The 12,052-nt window shown below is 42.4% G+C and overlaps 1 protein-coding gene across 1 annotated transcript in view; it reads right to left on the bottom strand.

Moving 5' to 3' along the window:
• Positions 1–12,052, bottom strand: part of VWA8 (von Willebrand factor A domain containing 8) — a 305,881-nt gene that overhangs the window by 17,615 nt on the left and 276,214 nt on the right. Inside the window, exons 40-41 of the mRNA XM_081815509.1 lie at positions 2,401–2,526; positions 543–701 (exon numbers count right to left, since the gene is read on the bottom strand). Coding sequence (XP_081671635.1) covers positions 543–701; positions 2,401–2,526 — 285 coding nt within the window. The remainder of the gene's footprint in view (positions 1–542; positions 702–2,400; positions 2,527–12,052) is intronic.

The following is a 12,052-nucleotide window of genomic DNA, read 5'->3' as shown; positions in this document are numbered from 1 at the left end:
GCAGAAGGGACGTAGTTTAAATGGGAGACTGCATTTCTCCCAGGGTTGCCGTCTGCATTGTCGGGGGGTCATCAATTACTGTGTGATCCTCCCTCACGTGGAAAGGCAAAGCAAGGCTGAGAATAGCGCTCTTTGAGGGTGTCCTCAAACCTCGGGAGGCTGTCTGCTTGGCGATGGGGCTGGAATGGGGTGTGGCGGGAATGGGGATGAGGAGGAAGGCTCTCAGAAATTTGGGGAAGAGATTTGTGGTGCGTCCAAATGCCTGTTTTCTTCCCCCTAACATTATGACTAACATCACACACTTCTAAAGGGCAGTGCTTTCTTCGGTAGTAATTGGTCCTTTAAATCATTTTCTGATGATTAAGGCAGATAAAACAAAGGCTTCTCTTTCTCTATGCTGACAAGTGAGCTGATGAGGAGATGATTTTTGTCCACTCAGGTGAAGCCTGCACCCACCTATCCATCATCATGCCCTAACTCGGGATGACTTTTGGGCAGATGTGGTCAGTGACGCCTCTCATCATTCTTAGTTCATGCCATACCTTGAACTTCTCCTCATAGTTCTCGAAGGCTTCCATGACCATACACACGGCCTCCATCGAGCGCTCCAGCCGGCCGTCGACCCCGTTAAAGCGGTACATGCTGCCAGATACATCGACCACCAGGCGCAGGTGCTTGGGTTTCTGTTGGGGGCTGCCCAGCTGAGGGGGGGAACAACAGAAAAGCCTTGTGAACCAGAAAGCCATCCCTAGTTGCTGTTGTGAGGGTCTCCAGAGGCCCCAGAGTGCCAGCCGCGGGGTGGGCCGATCAGTAGCCTTGGCCTTGCGCAAGGCGGTCCTGGCAGGTGGCAAGGTTTGTATTTCAGTAAATGGAATTTCAGACTTGGGCTGGTAATTGGGGCCATATGGGAAAGATTTTCCTTTCGAATATGGTCCTTACAAAGCCCAACCTCGACTAGTAAAACCTTACTGAGGCTATTATTCTTAAAAATAATAATCTGGAAAGATATAAACCCCAACATGTCATTTTCATGTCATGCCTTGGAGTCAGTTACACTAGCAAGACTGAGTTATTTTGGAAGGCCACATCCGTTTTATTCCTACCTGTTATGTAGTGACCTGCCAATCATTTCCCACAAAGCCTGCCAGAAATGTCAGATTCCTAAAACAAGGTTATGTGAGACGGGGTCTGGTGAAGAACTGAGGGAATATGTTTCCTCAGTGTCTCCTGTTATTAGTAAGCTTTCGGGTTTCTCTTCCTTCCAGTCCCTGCATTACTACTCCTCGGTACTTTTCTCGGCAGTTACAGCATGAAAGTAGCATCTAACTGCACTTGAGTGACAAGTGTCGATCAAAATGTGAAACTCCTGCGAGTTTCAGTTTGATTTTGGACTCATGCCTGCCAGTTTGCAGAATTAAAAACAAAAGTATGTTTGTCAGTTTTACTTACAGGAAAAAAGGAAGACGAAAAATTCCAGAGTATTCTGTCATTATTCACTTGCTGACATGCATGAAAGCTAATGAGCGAGGTTAGTAATTTCCAAAACATAGTGTGGGTATTGGAGGGCAATGATTTCAGACAAAATTCAGTATATTTCTTAAAACCTTGCTGAGTCTGCTTAGATGAAGAACAGCGCCACATATGCTTCCATGACCACTCGCAATTCAGATACATCTGAACACATTTGTTGACCGTGATGAGTCAGTAAGGAACGCAGTTGTTGACTCATGCCAATGACACAGAAGTGAGTACTGCCCAAATTTCCAAAAGATCCTCTCTGAATAAACATCAAAATGGAGTAAGTGACTACCCTTCCCCACCAGTCACTGCACCCCCAGCTCTCAGTGGTTGCTCAGCAATTCTGGTTATTCTGGGACACAGGAGATCACAGAACGCTCCGAGAGGAGAGACGCAGTATTTCACCTACTGCCATTTTATGTTTGCCACTCTGTTGCAGGTATTTTAATATTAGGGCTGTCTAAAGCTTTACATATTATGGTTGGAATTAGTCAAGGGAGAGTTTCTTATTTTCTAAAATTTTCTTCAGGTATAGGATGGGAAGAGACCTTTGAAGTCACAGGACAGTAGAAGACCACCAAGATTGCTCTAGGGCTTTAACCAGCACAACCCTCCAGGATTCATGGATACCGACTGTCTTCCATTTCCCCTCCAGGGGCACCCTGCTCTGTGTCCTAGGAGCTGATCTGCATGGACAGCATCAGACTCTCCCTCAGCTGCTAGCTTCTGGTGGATTCTGTGGGTGGGAGGCCCTGGCAGGAGATCGGGTTGCCATATTCAGGGTTTTTGGTGTTTTGACAGAGATGGCAACTCAAGAAAGCGTTTGTCTGTAAAGAGGGCTGCACTCCACAGACTGGAGGCTACTCGTTCACCATTACTTACTTGTGGCTCCAGATCACCCCGGCGTTTGTAGATGGCTTTTTCTCCAGTCAGCCCATCAATGATCTTGGCATCATCTAGCTCCCCTGTGGCTTGGTGTCTTAGCCACTGTCTTTCTTTACCTTTAGCCTACAATGACACACACACACACATCCTTATTTTAATGACTTCTGGAGGGTACCCGACATACTTTCTGCATGAAAAACAGGAAACACACCCAGGATCTTTTCAAATAAGTGACGTTTCTGCATGAACACAGTTTCATCAATGGACAGCTTTCTGCTCTGCTGACAAAGAATGCCCTTTGGGTAGATTTTGTCAGTTTTAATCGTTTTAACACATGGGATGATAAAATGAACTCACTTAAAGCACATACAAATGGGAAAGAGGTATGCAAATGAGCCCTTGGAGGAATGTGCGCAGTCCAGAAATGCAGTGGTGATACATTTCTTATGTATCTTCTGTCACGGTACTTCTGGTGAATTTCTTAGGTAACCAAATAATCAGCTTGAACTTGTTAACACTGACCACAGGCGCAGAGAAAACGTGATCCTCAGAATTCTTCCTTTTGGAAAAAGAATTTGTTATTCGAATTCCCTGTGACTTATGGTGCAGGTGGAAACAGCTGAAAGTAATAGTTCATGAACATGTTGCATCCCCCATGTCAGAGAAATCTTCTGAATTACTTTCCCAAAGGTATGGCCTCATAATACTTTCCCACAATGACTTATAACTATGCCAGGTGGACCAAGATGGTAGTTAAGTGATGAAGAATGACAATATCCCAAATCAAGGCATGGGTTTGTTACAGCCAATGACTATATTTACATTAAGAAGTGGGAAGAATAGCTAAAATATTTGTATGCGTGCAAATGAGAGTGGTAGTTAAGATCATGTGAGTGCAAATGAGAGTGGTGTAGTTAAGATCAGAGAGCCTGGTCTCCATCCTCCCTTCATGATCAGATATCTGACCTCAAGCAAGTTACTTAACCCGTCTGCATTTCAGTGTCCTCAACTGTAAAATAAAGATAACACTAGTTCCTACTTTGAGTTTTTATGAAGAGTAAATGAGATACTACATGGGATTGGCTGAGGAAGAGCCTGGAAGTCTATGTCAGAGGATATCATCATCATCATCACCAAGTGAGACACATTTCGGACAACTAAGCCCAGATTAATTTAAGCACACTTCCATCACTGTTTCATTGGAGGCGGCTGCAGGACAGTACAGTCATTGAAAATAGAAAGCCAAGCTTTAGGCAGCCGGTGTCTCCTTTAGGGGCAGACCAACCACTGCACAAAGAAGCTCCAGACACTATAACTCTAGGCAGGACTACCTATGTTAATTTCTTATTCCTGATACCCTTGCTGCAAACTGTGCAAAATTCCCTCATTTGAATACAAATATATTAATGTGAACATGAAAAGAGACACTCCTAAGCCACCAGCACACAGAAATTACATTTGGTGGGCAGTTAATTCCAGGAATTATCTTACGTGCACCCCTTTGGAACTATGTTCTTCCCTAATGTGTGTTCTTCGTAAGAACACCATGACCTTATAGGAAAACTGGATTCATTGGAGCATAGCTCAATGAGCTCATGAAACTCTAGGAGATAGATATACAGCTGCAGCTGGTAGGAGGAAGGGGTGAGCAGAGTCTTCTAGAATCCTTTCCCACTGGGCTCTGGATCAAGACAGACAAGCTTGACCACACAGTGCTGGCCTTCTCAGGCTCCCTCCCCTGCAACAGTGATTGGGACCTGGCTCCTATTTCCCTTCCCCATCATGCCTGATGTTTGGAGTGGATCATTCCTCAGGTTTCCAGGATGCTTTATGCAGGGAGATGCAATTGGGGGTGAACACTGAGGTACCTTTCGATCCTGAGGTTCTCTGATTCTTGGAGATACCAAACTGCAGAGCACTGGATGAGGACAGACCCTCACAGACCAGTCTAGACTGGGAAAATAAGTACTGCAGAAAAGTACAAGAGAATGTGGTAGCAGTAATTAGCTGTCATCAAAGCAGCACCCAGGGCTGGGCTTAAGAGGAAGACGGGATTACAGCAGAAACAAGATTACGTGACATGTCATTAAGCCTTGATTTTCCAAATTTCATCAATGCGTTGACAAGGCAATGATGTTGAAGAAGTTCAAGTGAATCTGTTCAGTTTCTAGTGATACGCAATTCAACTAAATAAAATATGGAACTCTCAGTTTAACCAAATAGTAAATGGAGAGCACATCACAGTTTCTGATAAGGCTACAAAATACATGTCAATCCTAAAGGAATGGAAGAGGTCCAAGATCATGAGCATGGGTTATTAAAAAAGAAAAAAAAAGCACTGTGCCCCTTTGTAGCTCATCCCTGTTTTACTTTCTCTATACTTATCACTGTTTACAAATGTATTATTTACCTCTTTGTCTCTATTATCTGTCTGCTCCAGTAGAAAGTCAGGCTTATGGGATAAGAGCCCTTACATAACTGCAGCATCTAGAACAGTGCTTGATATGTAGTTGGTGTTCAATAAAAATTTACTGAAAGTTGATTGCTGCTGGTAAAATGTTACATGATAATCATATAAAAGCATGTCCATACAGTATTATCTCAATGTATATGTATGTACATTATATACATGCAAGGAAAAATATGTGGGAGAAAACAAAAATATTAAGTCATAGTTATTTTGGGGTTGTGAAATTATGGGTGATATTGTTTTCTTCCCTTAATTTCTTTATTTTCCAATTTCCTTCCTTCCTTCCTTCCTTCCGAGTGAGAGAGCACAAGCTGGGGATGCGGAGGGAGCGAGAGAGAGAGAGAACCTCAAGCAGACTCTCATGCTGAGTGTGGATCCCAACATGGGGCTCAATCCCACGACCCTGAGATGATCATGACTTGAGCTGAAATCAAGAGTTGGACGCTTAACCGACTGAGCCACCCAGGCGCCCTCCAGTTTTCATATAATGAACTCATGACTTTTATAATCTGAAACAAAAATAAGTTCTTTTTTCTCAAAAGGATTTAAAAATATCCTTTTATATTTTTATGAAATACATCTTTGAGACTAGCTTGCAAGTTATGGAGTGTAAGACTTCTCAAACTTTAATGTGCATACAAATAACTTAGGGATCTTGATAAAATGCAGTTTTTGATTCAGTAGGTTTGTTAACAACTGGTCCAATAGCACTGTGGAATTCTGCTAATGATTAGTAAAAAAGATAAAAGGGGGTCCTTTTTAGGGGACCTATTATTGCCCACGGTTGGAAGGCTGCAGAATTATAAAATGCTTACTTTTCCCTTAAAATAGTATGTTTGTTGGGGTGCCTGGGTGGCTCAGTCATTAAGCGTCTGCCTTTGGCTCCGGTCGTGGTCCCAGAGTCCTGGGATCGAGTCCCACATCGGGCTCCTTGCTCCGCGGGAAGCCTGCTTCTCCCTCTCCCACTCCCCCTGCTTGTGTTCCCTCTCTCGCTGTGTCTCTCTCTGTCAAATAAATAAGTAACATCTTAACAACAACAATAAAAGAATAGTGTATTTGTCTGCTGTCTCTGGATTCACCATCATGGAAGAAGCTCGGGATTTTAGGTCTTGATTTTCTTATGCCAATGTTGTTTCTTTTCCTAGATATGATTATCATCCCTCAAGTTGCTCTCTAGGTTGAAGACTATTTCCATTATGTGTGATAGAAGAAAAGAACTTAGTAAAATTTGGGGTGAGAGTGAGGGAAGGAATCCGCTTTTTCCAATAAATCTGCTACCCCTTTTTTCCTTTTTGGGGGGTCAACTTTTACAATTGAAGTACAGCGTACTTGTAAGGAAAGTGCATAACATCTTAAGTGCAGAGCTCAATGAACTTTGCAAGTGAACACTCCATGTAACCACCTGTACCTCCACAGCCCCCCCAGGGCTCCTTCTGGAATTTCCCCTCCCTCTGCCAAAGGTAACTTCCTATCCTGACTTCCACCAGCATGGCTTAGGTTTGCGTGGCTTTGGACCTCGTAAAAATGGAGTTCCACAGTATGTGCTCTTTTGTGTCTGGCTTCTCTGGCTGCGCATGACTACTGTCAGGTTACCTATGCCGCTGAGTGCGGCGCCTCTTTATTCTCGCTCGCTGTTGTGATAGCCAATCCTATGATTCGGTCGCAATTTATCCCCTCTGCAATGGCGCTGTTTCCACTCTGGGGCTATCACGGATAATGTCGCCAGCAGTGGTCCTGAGCATGTCTCTTGGAGCAGATGTGTGGGCACTTCTGTTGGGCAGGAACCCTGGATACGTTCAGCTTTAGGAGATACTGCTAAACAGCTTTCCAAAATGTTTTTTCCAACTTATATTCCCATGAGCAGTATAAAGGTTTCATCTGCTCATATCCTCACCAACACTTGATATTGATGGCTTAAGAAAAAAAATGGTTAGCCATTCTGGTGGGGGTACAGCATATGCCCTTCCCTTTTATTTTTATCTGTGGAAAAATGAATTTTGATTCCACTGGTCATTGGTATTTTTGGGAACATGAGCCAGTAGGTTTTGTTTTTGAGAAGTGGAAGTATGTACTGGCCTTTTGATCCAGAGCTACTGGGCACAAAGACATTTTTATAATAGTAGCACTATTCATTAGTTTTCAAGTCTAGAACGTGCAGATAAATACGGCCAGATAATTTATTGTCTGCCATCTAGCCAGCCCACCAATTTTTGGAAACTCAAAACAGGAAGAGGCCTGTCAGAATGGATACTCTTGGAGGCAAGGGGCTGAAGCGGGGGAGCGCTTTAAAAATTTACTGTGGGCTGGAACAGAAATATTTATTATTACGGACTGTGTATTTTATGGGACTCACTGAGATACCTCCTTAACTAGTAAGTTCCTACTGCATTTAAAGATATGCTTTTATGTATAACAAAGGTCCAAAAAGGAGCTTTATAGTATATTCCTATTGCATGAAGTAAAGTGTTCTTATAAATATGTCCATCTGTTTTGGATTATACAATAAGTTCATACTAATGAGAATTTATTATATATAAAGCTAGGTTTCACTAGTAAAAATCTACATTACAGACTTTCTAGAAAACAAATACGGTTTTATTATGCTCATGTAAAGAACACCTAGACTAATTGAAATGCTCAGAGGATGACGTATTCTGGTTAATTTATTTTCTGGGAAATAACTGGTTAACCAGAAAGTACATCCACACTCATCTGCGGCAGTGAGGACATTAGGAGGAAGACACTTGACAAAAACCAATTATCTTGTGGTTTGTGACACTTGATCTTGTGTTTGCCGCACTGAAAGTATTCTGATTAATCTTAAGTCTTTGCTTATCTGGGTTGTGGTTAATTAGGACTTCCTTTACCTGTAAACTCTACAAGTAAGCTGATTTTCTATTATTCCTTCAGAATTTATTTAATGAGGAGATTAGAAAGATTTAAGTAGCAATTTTTGTAGAAAGTACATATAGTCTACAGAATAAAGCATATAGATGATCATCACTAAATACTTCCTGTGTGAATGAATAAATGTAAGCAGATGTCTGAGGATACCTGGGAGCAGTGATTCTTTCATTAAACATTAGCTCCTGTTATTTGTAACATTTCTCCATGTTCAACCAACATATACTTCTTATGCTATTAATCTGCACCTTTAAAAAAAATAAGATGCTGGATTAAGGTAAACTTTTGCACAGTATTTAGAAAATAAATTATAAATCAGTGGAAACAATATAACATTTTCTTAATGGTTCTCAGTATTTTGACATAGCAAAAAATATTTTTCTAGACACCTGTTAGGTTTGCTAGCTGCTCTAAATGCTGAAACAGGGCTGCCCAGGGAAGAGAAGATACAGACCTTCCTATTTTAAGGGATTCCCTGTTTCTTGAAGTGACATCTTGCCGCAAGGTTAAATACAGATTCATGTACTTAACAAAGACCACCGTCGTTACAAGAGTTTGTTCTCCTGCTTGCTGATGTGAAACTAAACTACGACTTTGAGTCACAACGTACTGTCATTTTATAATTCATTTTTATGAATAAAAGCAATTTTATGCCTGTTCTTCAAGAATTCAGTATTTTTTACCTCCAAGGAGCCGGGAACCACACGTAGCAGTGTGGATGTACAGCAGGTACCGCAAACTGACCAGTTCGAACGGAGCCCTAGATCCACCCGGTCCTGCATACCCCCAAGTCATCCTCATCTCAGTAAAAGCAGTTGGATGGCCCCATTCTTTGGGCTGGTCAGGCCACAGGCCTACAGGCGTCTTCACCTCCTCCTTCTCCCACAGCTCATGTCTAGTGCCCGGCAAATCCCCTCAGCTTCCTCGTACCCACCGTCTCTTCCCATTTCCATCCCATCCCCAGCACAAGCACCTTCTCTCTCGCCTGGGCCACTGCCATGGTCTCCTGCCTGGCCTCCCTGCTTCTCCCCTTGCCCCCGTGGGCCCCTCTCCACACAGGAAGCACAAGAGTCTTTATGAAAACACATAGTAATTTGCAGCAAATGCATTAAAAAATACCGGCATGATTAAATTTTTAAAAGGCCTGACTGAACATCTTTTTTTTTTTTTTTATAGATTTTATTTATTTATTCATGAGAGATAGAGAGAGAGAGGCAGAGGCAGAGGGAGAAGCAGGCTCCCCGCGGAGCAGGGAGCCCGATGCGGGACTCGATCCCAGGACCCTGGGATCATGACCTGAGTTGAAGGCAGACGCTTAACCGACTGAGCCACCCAGGCGTCCCTGAACATCTCTTTCTCTAGTTATTTTCAGGAATGAAATACAGTATTTGTCTCTCTCGCATGTAATATGAATTATCACACTTTCTGCTTCCTCCTATCCCTCCTATCGACTTCTTGATTTTTGCTTAATTTGTGAAATACTATGAGAATTCAGGCCCCGCTTGTTATTATTAAGTTCACTTTTTTCATAGCCTTATTCTTGATATTTGAGTTTTCTTTATAACATATTGATCATAATTATTATTTTTTTTTTAAAGATATTATTTATTTATTTGAGAGAGAGAATGAGATAGAGAGAGCATGAGAGGGGGGAGGGCCAGAGGGAGAAGCAGACTCCCCGCCGAGCAGGGAGCCGGATGCGGGACTCGATCCCGGGACTCCAGGATCATGACCTGAGCCGAAGGCAGTCGCTTAACCAACTGAGCCACCCAGGCGCCCCTTGATCATAATTATTTAGAGCGGAGTCTGGGTTTAACTGATTCTGATGCTCATTGCGAGTCCTTTTATACCATGAATTTCCCGTTCTTAAAGAATTCTAATTCCCTTCTTCATTGGCTGGAATATTTAAACCTATGTGCTTATTTTATATATGTATATGTGTGTGCACATGTGTGTATACATATTTCCTTCACAATTATTTTCAAAAAGAGTACTTAAGTGACATATATTTTAAGTCTCTGAATATCTGAAAGGGTCTTCTGTCTCCTCGTACTTTGGTAAGTAGAGAATTCTCGGCTCACAACTCCCCCGTCCCCCCCAAATTCTGCAGATGTTCTGTCACCATCTTCTGGCATTCAATGTTTCAGAGACAACTAACGTAAGATTAATTTTTATCTAACAATAGCTTGTTTTTTGTCTGCTGGGATGCTTTTAGGATATTTTCTTTGTTTTGGAAATGTTAGTGTTCTGTGAGGTTGTGGTGAGGTGCTCATCTCTTTTGATGACTTTTGCCTGGTCCTCCGTGAAGTGTTTTTCACCCATAGACATACGACTGTCTTCAGCTCAGTACAGTTTTTTTTTTTGTTATTGTTGTTGTTATTACTCTGATTATTGTTTATGTGTTCTTTTAGGTTCTCTTTGGGAATATCACTGGCTCATTCAGCATGTATTTTCTAAACACTCACCATGTGCCAAGGTCCTACTTAACAGTAGGGCTCATGGCTCAGTGTGTTAACTCTCTGCTCTGTTTTTATTGATCAGCTTTCTTTTGGTTTTTATCTCCTTAGTTCCCCTACAGTCTGGAATAACAATTCAAGTTTCCACTTACGTTAGTACTTAAGACTGGATTGAGTCTGTTCCTTCTACTTTTAATGTAGATTTCAGTTTTGGCACTGCATTTTTAGTTTTTTTAAATAATCTTTCCTTATTGCATTCAACTCCCTTATTATTCCTGCTTGCTTCTTGGCCAGACTTTTTTTAAATCCATGTCTTATTTCACATACTTCAAGTTTCTTTGAATTGTGAGAACGCAAAGCAGATGTTTTCTAGAACTCTGGTGCTTTAGGAAGAAAATACTCTAGCCCAGCAGCATCATCTTCCTCTACATCTTGGATGCATGTTACTCTACCTCACTGTAGAATCATCTCTTAGATCCCGTGTTATTTCGTTCTTGGGTGTCCCTACTCTTGAATGATGAGACGGCTATACAAAATTGTTTAGGAACAGATTGGGAACAGACTCTCCTTGCTTGCACTGACTCGCCACTTTGTTATTATCAGAGTTCTCCTTGAAGATTTCAAACAGATGCTCTTAGCTGAATTAGATCTACACTACTTAGCTCAGGAACTCAGTAGGGAAGGAGCTGGAACTGTGGACAGTCCCAGTGTGAGAACTTCATCTCCACATCATTTCTTACTTTGTTTGGAAAAGCCATTGCAAGGGGGCCACTTAGCATTTGTTTGATCTCATCTTCAGGCCAAGTGTAAGTTAAGGCTGGTCTGGCCCCTTTCCCAGTGTTATTTCTTCTCCAGCTTTCTGGTTGTTGTATCCACGGCCTAAAATCTAGGCCTCTCCACCCCCACTGCTCTCGGTGTTGCTTCCAACTGCTGTTTGGCAGTGACAACGTGGAGGTCAAGTGATCTGCTACTCACCAGCTTGAGGTTTCTGGCTTCCATTCGCCACCTCTCCATGCAAGGGAGGCCAATCTGACTCTACTGGGTTTCGTGTACTTCCTGGCTGGTAATGCTATTTCCTAGGGAGGTTTTTGAGTTGTCACTAATACTGTCATTCATAGGGTCTCATCACACTCCACTTAGCACAAATTCTTCAAAGCTTCTTGCATGTCACTCGCACTCTTCCCTAATTTCTCCTGTCATATGGTTTTTCACTGTTAGCAGCATTTTGTTATTTTAACATGTTCATGGTCGTCCAGTGAAGACTGAGTTAGGGGCCCGTGCTCAAGCAGCCTGGAAGTCAGGACTGTATTTCTAGGCTGCACTTGGTTGAAGTTGTCCCTCATGGCCACTAAGGCCATGTGCTGAGTGATGAGCCATTCAGGTGCTAAAAAGAGTAACTAGTCAGAATGGCTAAAATCAACAAGTCAGGAAACGATAGATGTTGGCGAGGATGCGGAGAAAGGGGAACCCTCCTACACTGTTGGTGGGAATGCAAGCTGGTACAGCCAGTCTGGAAAACAGTATGGAGGTTCCTCAAAAAGTTGTAAATAGAGCTACCCTACAACCCAGCAACTGCACTACTGGGTATTTACCCCAAAGATACAAATGTAGGGATCTGAAGGGGTACGTGCACCCCAATGTTTATAGCAGCAATGTCCACAATAGCCAAACTGTGGAAAGAGCCAAGATGTCCATCGACAGATGAATGGATAAAGAAGATGTGGTACATATATACAATGGAATATTATGCAGCCATCAAAAGGAATGAAATCTTGCCATTTGCAACGACGTGGATGGAACTGGAGGGTATTAGGCTGAG

This window comes from Leptonychotes weddellii, chromosome 3 (genome assembly GCF_054177405.1).
Source record: "Leptonychotes weddellii isolate Sample4059 chromosome 3, ASM5417740v2, whole genome shotgun sequence".
In the NCBI taxonomy this organism is placed as follows: domain Eukaryota; kingdom Metazoa; phylum Chordata; class Mammalia; order Carnivora; family Phocidae; genus Leptonychotes; species Leptonychotes weddellii.
This window is presented reverse-complemented; position numbering and strand designations above follow the sequence as displayed.